The sequence below is a fragment of the Cheilinus undulatus genome, linkage group 14 (genome assembly GCF_018320785.1).
Source record: "Cheilinus undulatus linkage group 14, ASM1832078v1, whole genome shotgun sequence".
Classification (NCBI taxonomy): domain Eukaryota; kingdom Metazoa; phylum Chordata; class Actinopteri; order Labriformes; family Labridae; genus Cheilinus; species Cheilinus undulatus.
In genome coordinates, this window is record NC_054878.1 from 48,355,881 (window position 1) to 48,379,666 (window position 23,786).

Sequence of the window (23,786 nt, forward strand, 5' to 3'; positions counted from 1 at the left end):
ACATCAACTACCATGGAGACGTTCTACCACCTGTCCCATCACAGCAGACCCAGGCTCTGAACATGCAGGCTCAGGGTAGTGACGATGCTCCTGATGGAGGAAACCACACAAATACAGCAGGACTGAAGTCCATGCAATCCACACAAAAATCTGTAAGCAGCTTTGAAAAAATTTGACCCACCAATCTCAGAATACCCCATATGAACAGAGGTATTTATCCACAGAATCTTGTGGAAAGCCTTCCAGGCAGCTGAATACTTTTGTCCATGTAGTGTATGTTGTCAGCTTAACATAAGACTCAAGCATTAACCTCCATACTTTAATTACAAAAACAGAAGGCCAACATGAATGCAGAAGTTTCAGAAAAATGACGTCACTAGCAGAGTTTCTGCAGAGCTCCACGGTAAATTAACGAGCCACCACCGGCTATTATCGTTGATCAGGCGTCTGAAAAGTCACCTATATTTTATTTTTTCATATCAATCTCTCTAAACGAACTTTGTGACCCCAGAATGTGTTAACTAATAAGAAGAAAGTCTCAGAAGGCCCAGATAAAGTCTTAAAATCAGGATGTGGTGTTTAGAATGTTTAATGGAGCGCCACAAGTTAATCCAACACCACTTCAACTATGACACCAGTTCTGTATACCAAGCTAAATGATAAAAGAGCAACCTGCATGTTAAATCTGTGTTCTTTCAATTCTGGGATCTTTATGAATATAAACATGCAATTAAGATTTTATAATAATAATAATAACTATACTAATAATGGCTGTTCAAACAGAATTCAAACACTAAAAATGGTGTTTAAGGTTCTTAAATTTCCTTCACTGGTTTGCCTGCAGGGCCAACACTATGGAAGTACTGCGGTACATCTAAAAATGAATGGTTAATTTATCCCAGAGACAAAACAATCGCAACGAAAATAAGACGTTATAGTAGACCAGTGGTTCTCAACCTTTTCAGCCCGGACCCCCAAAATATAGGTGCCAGACTGGGGCCAGACCGGGGGCCCCCTCTGTACCTAAAGGTGGTTGAACACAGCCATGCACATTCAAGTAAAGTCATGAGAAGACAAGGCTGCATATAAGGCGGGATAAAGGGGAAGGTTGTTAGGATCAAAGTTAAGCTTACAATGAAATAACTTTTGTTAAAACACATTTAAAATGGGTTAAAAAATGCTTAAATTAGTGAATAATGGCAAAAATAGTTTAGAAGGTGTTGAAATTTGACTTTTAAAGAACATAAATGGGTTAAAGGGGTTAAAAATAGATAAAAGTGGCCAAAAAATAACCACAAATGGATTAAATTGGCAAGAATAGGTCCAAAAAATGACAAAGTGGATTAAAAAGTGGCTGAAATGGTTTTAAAGTACAAAAAAATAAGGGAAATTAGGTGGACTGGGATGAAAAATTGATATAAACCGGCAAAAATGGGATAACTGTGGTTAAATGGGCAAAAAGAGATGTAAAAAGTGGTTAATAGTGGCAATAATGAGGCAACAATAGGCAGAAAGTGTCAAGAATTGGTTCAGATTTGACAAAATCAGGCAGAAAAAATGATGGAAAGGGAATAAAATTTACACAAATGGATTTTCTGTGGCAAAAGTGTGCTAAAATTGGCACATTTGGTGTTAAAAAGTGATGAAAAAGGGTTAAAATTTGGTAAAATTGGTTTAAAATGGCAACTCTGTAACTTAAAAAAATCTCAGTTTTTCTTAAAGGTGCAGTGCGTAGAAATTGGAATTTTAGCGACATCTAGCGTTAAGTTTTTAGAATGAGCCCATCTGTTACCAAAACCTCACATCACTAAGAGACGAGAGCCTGTGAGGACCAAAAAGGATCGTGAGCCGTACATCATTTACAGCAGTGACGAGGTGAGGGTTTATTCATTTTTGTGACAATCATTTTTATAGTATAGTGTAGACAACATGGCGGTTCATTCAGCCTCTGTGAGCGCGACCTGCGGTAATGTAAATTTTAAAAGCTTTTTTCTAATTTTGTAAAAAGAAAACGAAAGTTTTAAGGGGATGATTGTGCACTTATTTTAACATACTTCACATTAATATATAAACATTATATCCCATTTACACCATTTCTGTTCGGCGAAATGCTGCCAACTTCTACACACTGCACCTTTAAAGCATCTGGTGACCCCCTCTCAGTGTCTCGCAACCCCCAATGGAGTCCCGACCCCAAGGTTGAGAACCGCTGTAGTAGACACTAAAATACTCAAAGGATTCTGCACATTCTCTACAGGCTCTGTTTCTCTGCAGAGAAAGAAAGATGACAGAGCGTTAAAGTATTGGTATCAATAAATATGTTTATTAGTGCATGAATGTACACTGGAGTGTAAAATGATCTACAGGGTTTGGAGAGAGCTCCGGTTTATTGCACGTCTGATCCAGGAGGAAAGAGAGAGAGTAGTGTTCACTGTGTCCACGATGGCGTCCTGATTCACACCACGATGGCGTCCTTCACTCCCTGTGGAGAAAACAAAAATGTCAAACACGTGCAAACCTGAGGTGGTCTGGAACACATTATCTGATTGGACTCCGACACTCACAATTTCCCCATAGGACGAGTGTGCCGCACGCGAAGCGTCACGGGTTTGGTCCGACCAACAGGCGAGCGACCTCGCCCACTAGAGTCAAGTCTAGAGCACGGCACAGCGCCGCGCATACCTGATCAGCAGGAAGAGTTCACGCAGGAATAGTATGTCAACGGCGGACCATTTTACCTTTTGGGGTTAATTTATCATCCTTTCTGGTTTAAGTCCATGATATTATTGCTTCCTCCACTGAGCGAGTACATTAGGAAGTTAAAAGGTTCATGTTAGCTTAAAGGATCTGTGGTTTTATGCAAAATTCTTTGTCTAAATATCCCCAAAAGTTAACTTTTCCTTGTCAATGGCGCCGTTGTAGCTCTGTGACCTCTCGGTGACCCTTTGCTGTTGCTGCAGGATGAGACGTAATGCTGATAAAGTGATGATTTACGATCGGGAGTCCTTGCACTGTGTTTTATTTTGAAAGTACCGGCTGTTCTACGCTTGTGACTTCCATGGTTGGTGCTTTCTGAACGACAGTGAATTTACGAGGTTTGACAACGGCCGGCGCTGAAAATAGACCTGCAGCGTATCTGAAACAAAGTGGAGCAGAATGGCGCTCCAGGCACGCACCGCTGCCGGTCTGGAGTGCCGGCTACGGAAATGCCTTGATAGACTAGAGAGGGAGCGATGTGCTCCGCAGTACGATTCGCCGGCAATCTGCGGCACGCACACTGTATATGGAAATTGTAGGACATGCAGCTCACCCCAGTAAAGTCAGGAAAACTCTCAGCATTTCTGTTTGTGTGAATAAAACTGTTCAGCTTTGTTTTTCAGAGAGGATCATCTCACTTTTTGAACCGTTCAGCAGTAAGTCTTTTAACCGTATGCCTACAGAAAGATAATGTCTTCCACTACATCTTGTTCACTCTTGTTCAGTCACACTGCTGGCTGCTGATGTGGCGTTCACACCTGCAGAAAAAGCTAGGTGAGCTTAGACAGAGATGCAGACCAGGGGTAAACTGACTGTCTTCTGCATCACTGAATAAATGCATGCTGACAAATTTACATGTAAACATAACTTCTGCTTTTCTCTGATCTATTTCTGCTGCTGACCTTTAAAACACCTGCTGGAAACTGAGACACTAAAAAGTCACAAGCCAAACATCCTTAGAGTCAGCCGAGTTCACACAAATCTCTAAAATAATCTTCTACACCATGGTACTTCCACTCCAGGCTTTTATCTTCATTAAAGTCAGAGTTTAAAGAATCCTCCCTGGTGGACAGAGTGCACATCTGCTTCAAAAACCCAAACTGCTTCCTGTGTTCTTGAGTCCATGTCCTGTTTCACAGTAAAGCCTCTGTGAGGACAAACATATCGCTCACAGAGCGTCTAATCTCATGTTAGATAATGTAGACCTTTCCTTCCATTGTGTAATAAACATCCTCTACATCACTGATCACCAACTGGTGGCCCAGGGGCCAAATCCAGCCCCCCAAATCTTCCTGTCTGGCCCCCAGAGGATCATTAGATTCAGAAAAGCAGGAGAAGAAGATGCTGCGGTTTTAAGAGTATCTTTTGGCTTTAAAAGTCTGCAGTAGGGCTGTCACGATATCAGATTTTCACTTCACGACTATCATGGGCAAAAAATGTCACAATAACGATATTATCACAATATCGATAAAAATGTAAATAATAATGGGACAATTAATCAAATTTGTCTTTAACTTTATTTATGTTGTGTTCCCTCTTTTGGCAGATGATTTACACTCAAAATACCTGTCTAAGGAGGTACTGCAGCTGCTGTGTCACTGCAGAGGGTCATATTTCTTAAAAAAATGCAGAAATATTAATAGAAAGGTTTTTATTTACTCTGTAGCATGTGCTTTTAAGCTTTTCAAAGTAAAAAAAACATCTGATTTGTTTGGGTTTTTTTTCAGTTTGGCAACAGGAATGAAATTTCCATGTTGTGATCATCAGGGTCAATCTGTTTATCAAAATCCGAGATATTTCATTTTACATTCATCAGTTATCAGAGATAACTCACTTTCACCAGAGGTAAAAACTCAGGACTTTTGAGTTAACATTAGGGGCATAGACCCCACGAGCCCCCCCATGGCTCCACCTCTGACTGATGAACTCTCCACCACACAAGATTTACATTATCATAATGCCAAAACAGTGTCAGAAACGTAGGGTTAGAAACACTTTAGGAAATAATTAATTACAGACATATTTCAAGAGCACCTGCAGCAGTTTTTAACCAGAATGATCCTGTTGGCTCTACTAAGAGAACTGAGTTAGACGGCTGTGTTGGGATCAGGTCTGAATTTAAGTTTTGCACTAAAACTGTTTAAGTTAGTAAACAAGGCACAGTCTAATTTCTTTAAATGCACACAGAAGCTTTAACGCTCCTCATAGCTGCAGACAGTATCAGCGTCTCCACTGCTCCGATGCGCGTCATGACGCACAGGAAGAGACTGGCACAGAGATACTGAGCCAACATGCTGTTATTTGAGGGGAAAATCCTTCTATCCATAAAAATTGGCCTCTTTTCATAAAGCGTTTAATTTACAGACAAGGACAGGAACAGAGAGGCAAACAGAGTAACCTGAATGCAGCTTCTGTCATTCTGTGCATTACATGGAGGGTCAGACTTTAGGAGGAACTGGACATGCATGTTGTGCGTTAAGGTGAGAGAGAGGGATGGCACACACCGCACCAGCAGGTGTTAATGGTCAGGAAATCAGGGGGAATGGGCAGGAAGGGTGTTAGCTGTCCGAAGCAGGGCTCTATCTCTACATCCTGTCCGTTAAGAGCTGTGTGAACGAGGAAAAAGAAAACTTGTTTTCTCTAAACGTCTTGCTGGGCTCACAGTGTGCGTATGCCGGGGGTGCGCATGGAGGGAGAGAGAGAGAGAGAGCGCCGAAGTGAGGCTGGACGGTTTCAGAACAAGGGACGCAGAGGTTAGAGGAGAGCAGGAGTTGATGATCTGTTACATTGATGGGCTTATTAAAAATGTTCAGGGCTCGTGACGGCGCTGGAGTGGCACTGGATCATTTACACGATATTATCATACGCACATTTTTAACACCATATTGAAATTTTGTTTTTTAATACCACGGTTATCGTCAATACCGGTACACCGTGACAGCCCTAGTCTGCAGCTGTTAAATCCACCCCAAAAACAATTAATATTCAAATAGTTTTAGAATGACTTCACATTTGATCTGTTTTTACAGAAATTCACTTGTCAGCCATTAACAGTTAAGATTAAAAAATGTGTTTAAACTGGCAAAAATGGCCAGATAAAGTGGTGAAAAGGGGTTAGAGAGTGGCAAAAATGGGCGATAAGCATCCAAATGGGTTGTGGAGTGGCACAAAGGGACTGAAACTTGCAGGAAATGTGATGAGAAAAGGTTAAAATGTGGCAAACCATTACTGTTAAAGGAAAAAAAGGGCAGAAAGTAAATCAAAAATGGGTGAAAAGTGTCAAAAATTGTGAGAAAAGTAATGAAAAGTTGCAAAAATAGACAAAAAGGGGCAAAAATGGAAAAAGGAGGGATAAGACAGGCAAGAAAAGTGGTTTAAATGAGTTAAAAGAATGGTTAGGGTTAAGGAGGCAAAAATGGTCAAAATGATTAAAAAATGGGCTAAAAATGGCAAAAAGGTAAAAAAAAAATAGCCAATGGTAAAACACTGAAACCGCAGGAACGTGGGTTGAAGATTGATAAAATAGCCCTTTTGCAAATGTACTTGATGACCCCTGCTCTACAGGTTTACCTTGGTGAGTTCAGGGAAAAGCTCCTGCACAGCGATGTCCAGCAGCACGTACGTCATCTGAGAAGGGAAAGTAAACGTCATGACCAGGATCAAAGTTTAATTCTTTTCAACATCATGGCTTTAAAGTTGATAAATGTCTTATTTTGATGGAGAGGTTCAATTACAGCTCCAGGATGCACGCTGTCTTTATGTGCATAAGAAGAAGTTCAAATTAGGGAAATCCTAATTATATAATGTCTTAGCATGTCTGCATACAACAATTTCACCAGCATAACAAACAGCTACACAAAGTTTAAATGAATTCAGATTTAAAGCTGTTGTAGTTTTAAGACTATTGCTTTTGTGCACCTGTTTGTTGAGGAGCGGCTGCTGGAGACCGTCGAAGAGGAGCCGGATGCCTTCGTATTTTGCCTCCTCGCCGATGCACTTTACCACAAAGTCTGCAATCACACAAACAGTTTGTATTCAGTGAATCTGCACTCATCAGCTGACTTCCCCAGGACCACATTCAGTCCCTGGAGGACATTCTGGGTGTGAATATTAAATATTCCATGTCTACGGGCATAAATCCTGTTGTGGATTTGATCACCATTTCCACTGCCGGCATGTGTAAATCTGATTGGCTAATCAACATGGGATCAGCTAACGCTGGTGGACAACTGTTCAGCCTTCACCGTCAGTGTGAAGGGCCAGAGGAGGAAATATCTGGAGGATGACAGAGCTCTGCTGTTAGGGCATAAGACGCCTCCACAGTCGCATAAATCAGTAAAAATGTGGCTGTGAGGCATGTGGGAATGATAAAGCTACCTTTACTTGTCCAGCTCAGTGAAGGCACTGATTCAATCCCACATAACTTTTTACAGCAGTGCTTCTCAACCTTGGGGTCAGGACTCCCGTGGGGATTGCGAGACACTGAGAGGGAGTCTGTATTTGCCCTAAAAAAAATAACTTTTTTTTTTTAATTACACTGTTGCCACTTTAAACCAATTCTGTCAAATTCTGTACCCCTTTTCATCATTTTCCCCACCAATTTAAACACATTTTTATCTTTAAACACCTATTTCTGTCAGTTTTAAACTCTTTCCACTGCTTTATTTCTGCCTGTTGTTGCCACTTCTGAACCAATTCTTGCCACTTTAGCTTAATGTCACCTCTGTTGACCTATTATTGCTCCTATTAACTCCTTTTTACATCTATTTTTTCCCATTTTAATCACATGTCATCATTTGATATGACCATTTTTGCTAGTTTAACCAATGTCTGCCAGTATCTGCCTATTTTTTTGGTCAGTTAACCCTGTTTGGCCAGTTTATACCAATGTTTCATCCCATTTCACCAAATTTCCACCCATTCTTACCAATTTAAAGCCATTTCAGCCACTTTTGAACTCCCCTTATCACTATTTATGCCCACTTTTTCCACATTAACCAATTTTTGCCATCAATTTTTTTTTGTTGCCATTTTTATGTTATTGTTGCAACTTCTAACACATTTCTGCTACTTTTTAAAATCCAATTTCACCACTTTTTCCACCTTTTCTTTGCCATTATTAAGCCACTTTAGACATTTTTATCCCATTTTAATTCTTTTTCTTTTCAACAAAATGGATTTACATTTTCAAGAAGGTTATTTACAACACAAATGATTGAAAATGTATTTTTCTGTTTGATAAGAGTTGTTATTCTATTAGGTTAATTATAAAATATGGATATCACTGCTTTACTTTATAATGGACCATGACTTTGCTGACCTCCATGGGACCCCAGTTTGGCTGGGCGCCACAAAGCTCTCCCATTTACCCCACTTATGGGTGACCTTGTCTGCAGATGAGTATCTTGAATGTGCATGTCTATGTTGAACCACCTTCAGGTACAGTGGGGGTCCCCAGTCTCTAGTACCTTTATTTTAGGGGTTGCAGGCTGAAAAGGTTGAGAACCACTGTTCTACAGGATGGTTATGAAGCTCTAAAATGACTTTTCACACCTCATACAGGTATCAATTTTCAGTGATATCAAGGCTGGGACTTTAAAACTGACCTGGTAAATACTTCATCATCTCCTCAAACGTCTGCTTGGCTCTGACCTTTTTGTCTTCTGCCGTTCGCTCATCACTGTTTTCACAAAACACAGCATCTGCAGAAAGATAACACAACACAAAGCACAAAAACCATGTATCAAATTACACAAGCGCTGGAAAGGCATGAGTTATCTCTACTGTATAATGCATATTTTAAATCAAATAAGAACAACAGTATAAAAAGAGGAGATGTTAATGGAATACTGGTGTCAAACCACCAGGATAAAGTGCTGTGGTTCACTACTTTACTAATAACACAGACAGGCTGAGCCCACCTCTCAGCTGGGTGATGAGGGACACCATGTGGTGCTCCTGCAGGACCTGCTCCAGTTTGGACTGCATGTAGTGATCCATGTAGGCCTCAAACGAATTCTTGAAGAGGATCCTCCCTGCAGCTAGGACGTGGTGCAGCCAGTCGGAGATGTGAAACACCAGCCGGCCTGTCAATCCAAATATTACTCATTTATTTAAATGCTCTGTATTCTCTTAAATGAGCGCTATTTAACCCTTTCATTTAATGTGATCAATGTCCATGACTAACACATTCAGTTTTCTAACATCACACAAATCTTGTGGTATTTTGTCCTTTTAGGTGCATTGTAGTTAAGTGACCATGATGAGGCAGCAGGTGATGAAGACAGAATCAGATGTGTACAGAAACTTTACGATTACAAACACAGTCATGGACGCATTCAGCTGAAAGTCACCGGTTTACACAGTCACGGGTTTAACTGTAACACCGGTGTTATTTTCATTATTTTACAGGTTTAAATGTCAGCCTATGTAATAGAATATTCTGGTTTCAGCTGGTCCAACAGACGGGTTTGTCTCCGTGCAACTACAATACCAAACTGTTGGCACGTGGACCATCCGACCATCCCTCACATCTACCAATTTATTCATCCATCCATCCATCCATCCCTCACATCCAACTATCCATCCATCCATCCATCCATCCCTCACATCCAACTATCCATCCATCCATCCATCCATCCAACCATCTATCCAACCATCCCTCACATCCAACCAACCATCCATCCATCAAACCATCCATCCATCATCCATCGAACAATCCATGCATCCATCCGTCCCTCAAACCCATCTATTAATTCGTCCATACATCCATCCATCCTCTCTAAAATGCTCCATTTATACCCAGTCATGTTACTGACCTGTTGATAATTACCCAAATTAGTTGTTAAATGCCCCTCCAGCTGATTTTTATAAGTTCCAAATAGCCGCCTGGTCCCAAATAAACATCTCGTCTGCTCAGTGATTGAGACAAATAAATGCCTGGGCTATTATTTGGTGTTTTACGGTATGTTGTTTATGTTTTACCATGAATCAAGTATGAGTCTATGGGGTTTTATCTACATTTCACACATCCCAACTTTTTTGGAATTGGGGTTGCAGATTTTAACAGAACTGCTCAGTAAGATAAAGTGTCTCTCCTTCATTGCATGACTTACCCACATACATCATGTAGTCGTACATGCCGCTGACGGTGACCTTCTCCATGAAGTAGTTGTGGTTGTGTTTCCTATCTGAACCCTCCATCAGGTTGGCGTTGTTCTTGAAAAGGTCGTTGAAAAGCTGCAGGTCAGAAAGAATGCCATCATTGAGCAGAGCTGACATGCATGTAAATAACAGGAAATCTGTGGGTTTGCATTTTTAGGACATATAAAGGTCCCAGTATTCCTTTATGTAGTTTCATAACCAGCTAAAACTCCCCACAGGAGCTTTAAGGCTTGAGTCCAAGAACCTCGGCTTTATCAGAACTGTCACTCCGGAGAAAAACCCCACATTTATAGCAGAAACACCCTCAACACTGCCTCCTAGAGGTAGCTGATAAAAGTGAACTATCAAACTGACAGAAGAGCTGCTCTGACACGACTGGCAGGAACATGCACTGAGCATTTTTACCTTCTTGTTGTTCTCTGCAGTCGGGCTGAGGATGGTCAGCTCGGGTCGGCTCGGTTTAGGTTTGGGCGACTCGCAGGAGTTAAAGAAGGACTGGATGAACGGCTCCAGATTCTGTCCTTTCTGGAATTAAAGGGTCATCAGTTTCATGATGAACTCCAGAGAGATGTATGTGGAAATAATCAAAACCATACAACATAGGAGTGGCCCACCTCTTTTATCAGTTTCCCTGGAACTGACTTGAAAATTTTTCCTGGAAGATAAAGACTCAGTTAAAAATAGAGAAGGAACGACCTCAAGATAAGAGAGGCAGTAAGAGGAGAACATGAGCTCAGTTTAGACTCAGGCATGATGAATGGATGAGCAACATTTCACCATGACTTCACCCAGACTGTTTCCTGCTAGGCTAAGTTAAACAGCTATAGGATGAGGTGGATGCAGCAGGAAATACTGACAGACAGGAGGTGACACCACAGGGCATTTAAGCTGCTCTATACTCATTTCTACTCATCAGTTTACATGTAATACTGATAAAAAGGCAGAAAGCTGCAATTTAAGTGTTGAACATTCATGCTTTGTTCCTCCTCCTGTATTTCTGCTGCATCTTTTTAACATCACGTCTCATCGCCTCTTCAGATTATCTCCACAGAACTCTTATCTGTGCTGACTTTCATTTTCAATGTGAATTTGAAAACAATTACTGAAACCTTTAGTTTCTGGTAAATTTCGGTTTCAGTTAACTAATTTTCATCACTTTCCCACAGCACACTACAAACTAAGAGTTCTGGGAAATCTCCAAGACTGCCGTATGAATCTTCAGCTATAAATTAAAATGTACAGAACTGCTGATGAAGACTGCTGGAAGTGTTGCCTGAAGCATCAATGTACTGTTCATCAGTGGTTCTCAACCTTGGGGTCGTAACCCCTTGGGGGGTCATGAGACACTAAAAGGGGGTCACCAGATGCCTTAAAAAATGATAGGAATATTTTTTCTATTACACTGCCACTTTACACCAAATTTTGCCAAATGTTAACCCTTTATCATCACTTTTTAACACAAATTTTGCCGGTTTTAGCACATTTTTGCCACTTAAAACCCTTTTCTGTCCTTTTTAAACAATTTTTCTGCCTGTTTTTGACACTTCCAAACCAATTCTTGCTACTTTCTGCCTATTGTTCCCCCTTTGACCCATTATTGCCTCTATCAACCACTTTATACACCTCCTTTTGCCCTTTTTAACCACAGTTAAACAATGTTTGCCCAATTATATCAATTTTTCAACCCATTCCACATAATTTCCACCTTTTTTTGCACTTTAAAGCCTGTCAGCCACTTTTTAATCCCCATTAGCACTTTTTGTGCCCATTTTTGCCACTTAAATCTTTTTTTTTTGCCTCTTTTAACCCATTTATGCTCTTTAAAAATCCCATTTCACCACCTTTTCCACCATTTCTTTGCCACTATTAACCAATTTTAGCCATTTTTAACCCATTTTAATTAAGTTTTAAACAAAAGTTATTTCATATAAATATAAATTTCATATATATATGGTTTTCACAGCTTACCACTGCTGTAGATCAATATTTTGACTTTCTGTCGATCTGACTGGATTATTAACTAACAATCAATGTTTCAATGCACATCTATGGGTCGTTACACCCCTTTGTATAAGGTCTAAACAGAAAGGGTAATTGGGTTTTTAGTGACTTAGTTTGAGTATTTTGATGTAGTTCTTTGTGACTAACTGGTTCTTTGAGGCATCTACAGGTGAGATTACAACTACAGCGATGTTGTAATTTACTATAAAACTAGTGCTGTTACTCGATTAAAAAAATTAATCAAGTTAAACACATCACTACGCTGTGACTAATCATGATTAATCACAGCACTTTTTAAAATATGATTAGTATATTTTTATGTTTTTAGATTTTAAAGGTTATTACTGTCAAGTGTTTTTTATTTATTCTTTTAATTTTATGTACAGCACATATAAGTGCTGATCTGAGTCCTTATCGATACCACTATCAATACTTTCTATAGTTTGGTGGAAAGACAAAATAAGGTCAAATATCTAAACTACAAGTGATCTTAGCTGAGTAGTGCTTGAGTTAAAAAGCTATGATTCAGTCTGTCACATCTATTGTATATTCCTCAAATATAAACTCATATTCACACTGTATTTATTGAAGTTTTTCATCAGAAACTAAACTTTCCCATTTTTATGTGACATTTGAACACATCTAAACCTATAGAATACAGATGTCTAATTTACTGAGGTTACCTGAATGCATCATATTTTACGTCTTCAGCTCGTAAAGTTTGCTAATTAACTCCAATTTTTCCAATCCCACCGCGGCTGTCTACACTGGATTGATATTAACAAACAGGACTGTCTCAGAGTTTTGGAGCACTTTTCAGCATTTATCTGAGCAGCTGAAGAAGAAAACTGTCCTGAAGCAGCTGAACAGAGTGGTATGACCATGGCTTGATCCCGTGTTGTTGTTAGCGTCTTCACTAACATTAGCAAAGATGTGCTTTGCCTAAAGGTGGAACTTAAGACTCGTTGTCCTTTGGTGTAAAGACAGTTCATCACTGCAGCATGAACCCACAGTTTTGGTCTTAACTAACATTCTCCAGCTTTTTAAAAAGAAAATTGCCGTTAAGCAGCTCTGGGTCTGTCTCCTCACTCATCGCTGTTGGCTGTGTCTGACCCTCTCACCGCTTCACCCCCAGGTATTGAACATCCGCGCTGGAGGACTACTGGAGCGAGTTGGGGTCAAACTTAGTCACATGATTAAACTGCGTTATTATTTTTTTAACATGTTAAGTTTTCAAGATTAATCACAAGTGTTAATGCGTCAATGTTAACAGCCCCATGTAAACGATTTAAAATCTCATTTAGCTCATTAACCATCAGGTCAACACAGACATAGATGCACCGCGTACTTACCGAGGTTGACATCCGGCAGCATCCTGTCCAAGAACTGAGACTCCATGCTGTGTGGAGACAGGAAGTCTGCCAACAGCTGACTGTTACTGAGCTCTGGATGCTGCAGGAGTCTCTGCACACAAAATCGGACCATCACAAACACAAATAAGGAATCTAAAACATTTATAGGTAAGAGATCAGCTCACTCTGTGATTAACAAGCAGCCGAGCAACATTACTCCAGAGCTGAAGACCCATAACAGATCAGCCTTCTAGTTTATCGCTAGTAATCTAAATACCTGCAAATATTCCTCAAACTCCTCCCTTTTTGACACGAGGAAGTCATAATTCTTTGGTCCAATGATTCTCTTGGATGGAAGCTGTGCATCTGCAAACGTTCCTGCAGATCAAACATTAAATAAAAAAATTCACAGGAAGTCCATTAAGTACAACAAATAAGAAAAAAATAAATGAAGAACACACTCATATTTATAAAATCCTTAATTGGCTGATGTTTGCATATTAATATATTTTAAAAAACATTACCGTGAAATTCAGTGAGTTTGGATTCCAGCACATAGAACTCCAAATATCTTCTGAAAACCGACCACTTCTCAGTATCATGACCCACTACGAGAAGAAGAGAAAAAACTAAACAGGTCTGACACTGATTTCCCACTTTGATAAAATCAGAGAAACTCAAAAAAGCTGCATGTTTGCAAACTGGACTAAAGTTTATTCCATGAACAAGTTTTACAGAAAACTACCAGCTGGTGATTAATGTGGCGCTACAGTTTCCAGGTGTCAAGAAGAAGAGCTGGGGTTAATACCTGTGGTACTACTATATAACCAAGGGGCTGATAATGACATGCTGACCTTTAACCTTCAAAATCCAGTCAGTTCATCCCTGAGTCAGAGTCAAAATAAACTCAGAGTTTGGAGAAAATCTAAATGATTCTTTAGACACACAAGAACAATGACCTTGACCTTTGACCTACAAAATCTGATCAGTTCATCACTGGGTCAGGGGGAAAAACAACCAATCAAACAAATGACAAACCAAACGGCCGACTGACCAACTATCGATTGATCAATCAATCTTCATTTGTGTTACTGAATAACCACAGTTAAGAGAGAAGCTCACATTTGACCTTGTCTCCTTCTCAGTCACTCACCTTCCTTCCTGTCGTTGCGTTCCACATCGATGCAGAAGACCGGGATCTTCTCCCTCTTGGCCTCGTCGTCGTAGACGTCGATGTAAGGGATGGTGATGCTCCAGGCCGACAGGTTCCTCAGGGTGCCTGGCGTGCTGGCTGGCTCCACCATGGAGTCGTCCTCCATCACCACGGTCGCCTCCTCCACCTGCAGAGAACAAACAGCCTGCTAAAGCTAAAATGCTTTTATCTGTTCTATAGACCATTTCTTGTGTGTGATGCTGATGCTGAACACCATGTGGAGCGTGGCTTATGTTGTGTAAAATACCAAGACTCAAAGTGACTGCATTAAGGCGTAGAAGCAAAGGGTTTTTGGTCAGCATCCAGCATGGTGAGCAGGCTTAGTGTTTATGGGTTTATTGTCAGGGATAAATAGACTGGCAATGCAAAAGAAGAAAAGGTGCACTAGATATTTTTTCTGATGCTCAGAGATCACAACAGTTCATTTCACAAACCAGAATTATGAAAATTCACAACTTTTAATTGGCTTTAAGTATAAAATTACATGCAATAACCATGCAACATGGAAAACTCTTTGTTAAGATTGAAAATTGTGGCAACTGGCACCCATACCTGCGCGTTCCCCTGCGTGGAAAACACACCCCCACTAGAAATATGGAGCGAGCAGACCAGGGAGCGCACCTCAGTGCGTCCAGCTTCTGTCTCCCAGGCCAGCCCTTGGCAGCTCGTGTTAAAAGCCTGTTTAAAAACTGCATGTTTCCTCCTTCCATGCATTGGATTATTTGGGATTCCCAAAACCTGTTTTCCCTTTTCTGTCCTGTTCGCCTGGAAGGTCTCTACACCTCCTCACAACGGTGTTTAGCCAGTTAGCCGGCACAGGCTTTGATAGGAAGTGAGACAGGAGGTCTGACTCCATCAGATAAACTTGTAGATACTGATTGCCTTGGCTTGTAATTAAGGGATCTGAGATAGTGACTCTAGGTTTTGGGATTGTTTGGGTTTGGTGTTGAACTGTTGAGTAAACTGTGGGGATTACTGGAACTGCTTTTGTGTTGTGTGGTTTTTGTAGCATCCGCTACAAAATGACATTTGGTTTCCTGTTTGTAAAATGGCACATTACTGTGAAAGAAACACAAAGGAGATATTCTAGCACTCCTGAGAAAACTACAGCTTTTAAGTGAGTTATCAGGAATAAAAAAACAAACTTCAGTATAAGGGTAACAGACTAGACATTAGAATAATAAACTCTCACCGTGTCGTCTTCTACGTCGTTCATGGCGCTGGGCGGCAGCATGGCCCCCTCCATAGTCGTGCTTCTGAACACACCTTTGATTTTACTGCCGATTCTGCTGATCCCGAATGACTCACCTCTTTTAGACAAGTTCCTGAGGAGAACAGGAAAATAAATGTGCAAACGCTTTTGAGTTGTAATTATCTGGCATGCTTTAAACTGAGAAGCCCCATGAATAACTGGGGCAAAGCATGAACACTTATGCAATTCCATTTTTCGTCTGCTGTGATCATGCTTGAAAAGCAGAAGCAGAAACAGGACTATTCATTTATTAATGGTTCAGTTTAGTTCAGTAACCCTGATCTTTTTAGTTCCACAACCAGTGTCCGCCCAGTCTTACTCATAGTGATGGGAATTACAGCTCTTTTAAATGATCTGGATCATTTGTGCAGCTCAGAGCTAGATAACTCTTCATTTGGTACCAGTTTGGCTTTTTTATATGTATTTAACAAAATACTTGATACTGTTTCATTGCTGTAATCTGTTTTCTTAACATTAAAGGCTCAATCTTGAAGCTAAAGTTAATTAGCAAGCATCAGTGACAAAATAAAACATACACTAAAGCAATGCAGTTAAATGGACTTCACGTTAAACACAGAGCAGCCTGCAGGGACATAAAGGGAATCTGCATGCATTAAACGCTGCACTGCTTGTTTGCATCCAGTGTGTTACAGACAGCAGATCCAGAGAGGCCAGGAAACATGCTGAACACTGACTTACCTGCTCTCCTCTAAAATGAAGCTATTTCTGGAATAAGACAAACAACCAACAATGACACACTTCCTTCAATGCATGTGAGAAGAGCTTAAAAGAGGGGAATCCTCTAATAAAAGACACACTTTATGGACAAAAGTATGTGGCCGCCTGACCATTCCACCAACTTTCATATGGAGTTGTCCTGCTTTTACAGCTCTAACAGCCTCCACTTTCTTCTTAGAAGGCTTTCCACAAGATTCTGGAGTGTTTCTGTATATCTATTCATTCTGTAGAGCATTTATGAGGTCAGGCTCTGATGTTGGACCAGAAGGCCTGGCTCACAATCTCTGTTCCAGTTCATCCCAAAGGTGCTGGATGGGGTTGAGGTCAGGATTCTGTGTGAACTCCTCAAACCATGTCTTTCTAGTCCTTCTTTGTGCTCTGGGGCACAGTCATGCAGGAATAGAAAAGGACCTTCCCCAAACAGTTGCCACACAGTTGGAAGCATAGCATTGTCCAGAATGTCTTGGTCTGTTGAAGCATTAAGATTGGCCTTCACTGGAGAAAAGAGGCCTAAAACAGCCCCCTATCATTATCCCTCCTCCACCAAACTCACAGTCAGACAGGTAACGTTCTCCCAGCATCCTCCACACCCAGACTCATGATAGGTCACTTGACAGAACACGTTTCCACTGCTCCACAGTCCAGTGTTGGTGTGTTTTACTCCACTCCATCTGATGCTTGGTGTTGGACTTGGTGATGTGAAGCTTACATGCAGCTGTTACCATGGAAACCCATTCATGAAGCTCCTGCTGCAGTTTTAGTGTTTGCATTAATGCCAGTGGAAGTTCAGAACTCTTCAGCTATGGAATCAACACACTTGGAGACTCCTACCCATGATCCTTAGGATCCTTAGCCTAGTGATTTTATGTGGTCGTCCTCTTCTAGCTGAGTTGCTGTTGTTCCTAAAGTCTTCCACTTTCTAATAAAATCACTGACAGTTGACTATGAAGTATCTAGCAGGGTTGAATTATGTCAAAAGTGGCATTATCACAGAACCACGCTGGGAGTCTTTGAGCTCTAAAGAATGACACATTTAGGATCACAGATGTTTGAGACTGCATGGACAGGTGAGGATTTTATACACCTGGATCAATAATTAACAGGTGTAGCCAAATACTTTTGTCCATTCATTGTACCTTGTAAAAACACCATTCACTGCATATTCAGCAATGCAGCTTTTAAAATAACTGAGAAATTCTTCAGTTTAAGGCATAAATGTTAAAAAACTTGGAGCATACTCTAGCACTGGGTGTTTTTTGGAAGAATACATCAAGGACAAGATTCCGTTATGAATGAAAATCTGATCATTATTGTTAGATGATTAATTTTCCTCTCTAAAAATGAACAGATCTGATATTTCAGTACAAACAAATCTGGAAAACAGGTTAAACTTGTTAGAAGAATGAAGAATGAATTAAAAGCAGAAGCCTTAAGCTCAACCAAAACTTGTCATGAATGTCACAAACCTGTTGATTCTTGAGTTTCTGGTTGGAGACTCAGCTCCTCTCAGCAGGTGTCTGAAATACTGAAAACAAACAGGAGACTTGTTTCTTCATAGCTCTGAATCCAGTAAATACTCTGGGCTCAAATTTGTTCACAAAGAACCATCTTTCATCTGTCATTAAAACAGATATAAACTGAATGTGATACTTTTAAAATAGATGTGCAATCTCTGTAAATGACCTGCGGAAGTATGGAGCTATTATTGTTGCAAAAGTATTTGCATATGCGTACAAAGATCTGCACACAAATCAAAAAATGCGTGCACAAATCCACAAATGCATGTACAGATCTGCAAATGAGTGCACAAATCCACAAATGTGTGCACAGATCTGTAAATTCGTGTAAAGATTTGCAAATGTGTGCCAAGTTTTGCAAATTTGTACAAAGATCCACAAATGTGTGCACTTATCTGCAAATATGTAGACCAGTTTGTAATTGTGGACTTAGTTCATTTTGGTTCAGAATCTGCCTCTCAATTGGCTGTCATACACACGTGACTTTTGCAACATTTGTACCGCGCATGATTTTTACTCAGATCCGTAAGCGTGTACTGAGATCTGTAAGCATGCAGGGCTGGGTCTGTTGCCCTCAGCGCAGGCTCACAGGCGAGGCTGCCATTCTCATCACATCGGAATCACACAGGAGGCAGCAGTTAAGACTTACTAACGGCTCTATATAACGTCAGAGTGGAAGGAGAAATGTTATCAGATTATACTGTCATTGTTATTATTCATATTTTGATTGATAGAGTGAATAAAATAATGGCTTCCTTATCTCTAAAATCATGTCAGAGCAGTGGTTGAATTGCCATCTCTACAAGACAGGGTTTCATGTGTTGTATTTAACAGAAACCACCATTATGATGCTGTATGAGCAATAAGATCGATAGGGTGGTCAGTAACATTTATATTTATATGAATAACAGAGGAAGACAAAGATTGACGGCCATACATGGAGCTGAACAGCACCCACCAATGTTGACATCTTAATCACATTACTCCGTTATCTTTGAACGTGTTGATTAGGTGGCTGAGTGGTAACATCGCGGACTTTCATCTACCTAGCCGTGGGTTCGAATCTTGCATTATCCTAAATATTTATTTCTTATTACCTGGCCAGGAAACATATTGGACTTGAAAATTTGCTTTAATGTGTGATCAAACAATTGGCCTGATGAAATAGTCATTTCAGTCCATTACAGTTCGCACTAAACAGTTATTTTAATATTTTGATCATCTGCTCTGACATCACGCTGATAGCTCCGTCAGCTGCCCTTAAAATAGAAAATTGCTCTGCAGTCCCGTGAGCAAAAGAATCCCAACATAAAAATGTAAAAGCTAAAGTTCTGCTGTGGCCACCAGAAAAACTCTGAAATTAGAGACCTCAGAGTCACCTGGCTCTGCCCAATGTGGTGCTGATCCTGCACCTGCAGAACAAACAGAGCCAGCATGATGACTCTTTTTGTCCAGTTCTATACATTTATTTCTTATTACCTGTTTGTTTTTTTTGCTGGTAACTTTTATACACCGATCATGAATTTAATCACTCAGGCACGGAAATAGACACAGTGTCTGTTATGCTTGATGCTTTCGTTGAATCAGCATCAAGCCAGAATCCGCGCATGTGCGGGCGGGAGGAGATGACAGGTAGAGGGAGTCTTCAGCCATGGACAAAAAGAGTCATCACGCTGGCTCTGTTTGTTCTGCAGGTGCAGGATCAGCAGCACCACACTGGGCAGAGCCAGGTGACTTTGAGGTCTCTAATTTCAGAGTTTTCCTGGTAGACACAGCAGAACTTTAGCTTTTACATTTTTATGTTGGGATTCCTTTGCTCACGGGACTTTTTTTTCTATTTTGAGGGCAGCCGAAGGGACTATCGGCGTGATGTCAGAGCAAATGATCAAGAATGTAAATGACCGCGGTATTAAAATGACTGTTTAGTGCGAACTGTAATGGACTGAAATGAATATTTTGTCAAGCCGATCATTTTGATCACACATTAAAGCAAATTTTCAAGTCCAATATGTTTCCTGGCCAGGTAATAAGAAATAAATATTTAGGATAATGCAAGATTCGAACCCACGGCTAGGTAGATGAAAGTCCGCGATGTTACCACTCAGCCACCTAATCAACACGTTCAAAGATAACGGAGTAATGTGATTAAGATGTCAACATTGGTGGGTGCTGTTCAGCTCCATGTATGGCCGTCAATCTTTGTCTTCCTCTGTTATTCATATAAATATAAATGTTACTGACCACCCTATCGATCTTATTGCTCATACAGCATCATAATGGTGATTTCTGTTAAATACAACACATGAAACCCTGTCTTGTAGAGATGGCAATTCAACCACTGCTCTGACACGATTTTAGAGATATATAGAGCCGTTACTAAGTCTTAACTGCTGCCTCCTGTGTGATTCCGATGTGATGAGAAAGGCAGCCTCGCCTGTGAGCCTGCGCTGAGGGCAACAGACCCAGCCCTTCACGCTTACAGGTCTCAGTACACGCTTACGGATCTGAGTACAAATCATGCAAATCATACAAATGTTGCAAAAGTCACGTGTGTACGACAGCCAACTGAGAGGCAGATTCTGAACCAAAATGAACTAAGTCCACAATTACAAATTGGTCTACATATTTGCAGATAAGTGCACACATTTGTGGATTTGTGCACACATTTGCAGATCTGTACACGCATTTGTGGATTTGTGCAAATATTTGTTGATTTATGTGCAGACCTTTGTACGCATTTGCAAATATTTTTGCAACAATAATAGCTCCATACAGAAGCATGGTTTAAATTAGAATTTTCATGGTCTTACTTCATCGCTGTGACAGAACATCGGAGTGAAGACTTTCTCCAACAGAGACAGGACGTGCTCATACGCCTCAAACAGGCAACGCATCGTCTGTAGCTTCACCACACTGCTGTACGGACCTTTAGCAACTGACAGGGAGAAAGACAGAGTCTGTGGTTAATATCCTAAAGAAAAGTCATTAATTTACAGATTTAGGTAACAAGGTTTTAAGGTTGGAGGCATATTTTAACTACACATATAAACAACTTTCAGCCATGCATCCATGTCTGCATGTGCTCTAGTTTAGTTAATATCTGATGATTATTTTGACATTATAATGAAATTTAAATACAGAGGCATCGTGGGGATCTTTTCAGTTTCCAACAGCTGCTGTAAAAATCACCAGCTAAAAATCAGCAGTCAACTGGTGAATGATACCAGGACCACTACATCTATCTGTTCTGTCTGCTGGTCATCAGTCTGAGCTGATCTGATGAGTCTGATCCATGAATGAATACTGTAATAACTAGAGCCCGACCGATATGGGATTTTTGGGGCCAATGTCAATACCAATATAGGGGGCTAAAAAAAGCTGATATCCGATATATCGGCCGATATATGAAAAAAGAACATTTATATACACAAGATATATATAAACACAAATGTGGACATGTGAATCAACAGTGGCATTTATCATTGTTTATCTCACAAAGATGCAACTTAGACAACGTTAAAACGCTGTAACAAGCTCTCTAAAACTTGCGTGAAAAAACTAGCATACTCTCCTTGATGTTCCTAACAGCATGTTTCCGTGAGGACGTTATTGTCATGGGGCACTGTTATCTTATTTTATAAAGCCACAGCTTACCATGGAGTAAAATAATTGCAGTCTTTCTCGCGTTTCTCTGGTCTTAGGCCTCTTCTCTGCTGCAGCCGAGTGATTCTGACTGCAGCAGGGACTGCTGTGCGAGGACTGGGCTGCCTGAGTGCGTAGGGACAGGGAGGGACCCACGGCAGCACCCGCTGCTCACTGAGAGGAGCAACAACGATACGTGCTTTCACGTCAGAGTCTCCATAACCCTCCAGTAACACCAGAAAAAGTCGCTAGATTTGTCGCTAGTTGCTTTTTTGAAAAGAGTCGCTAGAGGGGTCTGAAAACTCACTAAATATAGCGACAAAGTCGCTAAGTTGGCACTGAGTGGGGGAGAGCTGCTGCTGAACTCTGTGTGTGAGGGGGAGGGGCCAGGCACTTGGGCTGAGTTCAGCAGAGACAGACAGGAGCAGAGCGCAGCAAGAAGTTAACATATCGGCTACATATCGGCCTCCAGTAGCACACATGATTGCCAGGGTCACATATATTTAACGCTATAAAGTTACTTGACATGTACACAAATGCAAATTTAAACAGCAGGTTAGTCTCCAGCCTTTTAGGTTAAATAGACAGAGAGCATCTTAACAGTAGCATGTCTATGCTGCGATTCTGTAAAAGACTCACTGTTCCTGATCTCCTCCACGATGAACTGGTCAAAGCTGATCTTGTCAATGCTCTCATCCAGACAGTAGGTCTCGTAGATGTGAACCACCTCGCCGTGCAGACGCTGCAGCTCAGAGTCGCTCAGCTCTGGACTCAGGATCTTATCGTTAAACTCCTCTGGAGGAAACACAGGCAGGTTTTTATTACAGCGAGCTGGAATCAGATATTTAGCTTTAAGAATAACTGCCATATTTCCTAATTTACATTTAAACTGAAGCTTAAAAATGTGCATGTTCATCCACGACAGGAGGCCTGCTGTGGTCAGACATTCATTCATTGTCTTCATTACAATCATTTCATCTTTCTAGTTAACCATAAAATCACAATGCATCAGGATGGTTGCATGCAAGTGCTCTATATTACAGCATGTAGCTACTTCCAAACAAACAGTCAGATAAATATAAACTCTCTTTTTTATTTAATAATATCAATAAGTCCTGCTATCAACTCCTGCATTGGCTGAACACATAAACCAAGCGGTTAACTTGTTCAGTGGATCATCCATCTTCATCTAACCAGGAAACAACGTCCATGTATCTGCTAGCTAACATGCTAACTGCAATGGGTGACTGTCTGATGCTGTAAAAATATCTGATGCACGACCAACTGTTGCTATCTAAAAGAATTTTTTTAGATGTAAGCAATGAAATATAGACAACTCTCCTGATACAAAGGGCTTTATACATTAAGTTTGATTTGATAATTCAGGGCATGCAATAGAAATCTGTTTCAACATAAACACTTTTTACATAATAAACTAAAATAACAGTAAATCTAGAGGTCTGTATATTCTCCTAAAATATCTCTCCTCTCGTCTGAGTGTCTTCATGCTTCTCTAATTGGAAGAACTACAATGCAAGGAGAAAACTCAAGCGAAAGACTTGTGGACTCAGTTTAAGAGACCTGGGACAAGACCTCGTAGCAGGATTCAGGCTCAGTGGTCACATGTCAAGAGCACAGACAGTTGTAAAATACAACTGAACAACAGGACTGCAGGACTTAGGAGAAAAAAGATCAGACGACCATCTACCATACAGTCTGGCTGTATTCTACTGTCCTGCTTCCATCAGTCTTTCTAGCGGTCTTCCTTTTGCCCCAATCCATGTGAGTGCAGCATAAATACTGTAATGAGTAAACATCATCTACAATTTTGTAAAATATTCAAACACCAGTATTGTAAAGCTTCCATTAAACAGTAGGAACATTTCTGAAACATCCTTCCAAAGATCATTAAGGAGAAAACATCAAACCTGTCCTGCAGTACATGGTGCCTCTCAGAGGTTAAAAAACAATTAAAACTCGATGATCAGATGAAGACTAATGGCTTTTCTTACCCACAGTGAGGCAGAACTGCAGCACGTGTACGGCTCCTTCCTGCTTTAAGAAGTTCATGAATCGGAAGAGGAGATCTTGATCGTCCCGGATCTCCTTCAGCTCCAACTTCAGCACCTGCTTAAACAAGGGAGATTTTT

The 23,786-nt window shown here is 40.6% G+C and overlaps 1 protein-coding gene across 5 annotated transcripts in view; it reads right to left on the reverse strand.

Moving 5' to 3' along the window:
• Window positions 1–2,303: 2,303 nt before the first annotated feature.
• snx14 (sorting nexin 14) overlaps window positions 2,304–23,786 on the reverse strand; it is a 29,499-nt gene continuing 8,016 nt past the window's right edge. For 2 of the 5 annotated variants that reach the window (XM_041805209.1, XM_041805210.1), the window contains exons 13-30: window positions 23,649–23,766; window positions 22,276–22,431; window positions 20,805–20,929; window positions 17,944–18,002; window positions 16,439–16,465; window positions 15,680–15,812; window positions 14,428–14,614; window positions 13,799–13,882; window positions 13,552–13,652; window positions 13,275–13,386; window positions 10,536–10,576; window positions 10,327–10,446; window positions 9,873–9,996; window positions 8,679–8,843; window positions 8,364–8,459; window positions 6,676–6,767; window positions 6,328–6,384; window positions 2,304–2,482 (exon numbers count right to left, since the gene is read on the reverse strand). In XM_041805209.1, the coding sequence (XP_041661143.1) occupies window positions 2,456–2,482; window positions 6,328–6,384; window positions 6,676–6,767; window positions 8,364–8,459; window positions 8,679–8,843; window positions 9,873–9,996; window positions 10,327–10,446; window positions 10,536–10,576; window positions 13,275–13,386; window positions 13,552–13,652; window positions 13,799–13,882; window positions 14,428–14,614; window positions 15,680–15,812; window positions 16,439–16,465; window positions 17,944–18,002; window positions 20,805–20,929; window positions 22,276–22,431; window positions 23,649–23,766 (1,824 nt within the window). In that variant the 3' untranslated portion in view covers window positions 2,304–2,455. The remainder of the gene's footprint in view (window positions 2,483–6,327; window positions 6,385–6,675; window positions 6,768–8,363; window positions 8,460–8,678; window positions 8,844–9,872; window positions 9,997–10,326; window positions 10,447–10,535; window positions 10,577–13,274; window positions 13,387–13,551; window positions 13,653–13,798; window positions 13,883–14,427; window positions 14,615–15,679; window positions 15,813–16,438; window positions 16,466–17,943; window positions 18,003–20,804; window positions 20,930–22,275; window positions 22,432–23,648; window positions 23,767–23,786) is intronic. The other 3 variants (XM_041805211.1, XM_041805213.1, XM_041805212.1) reach the window with 3 other exon arrangements.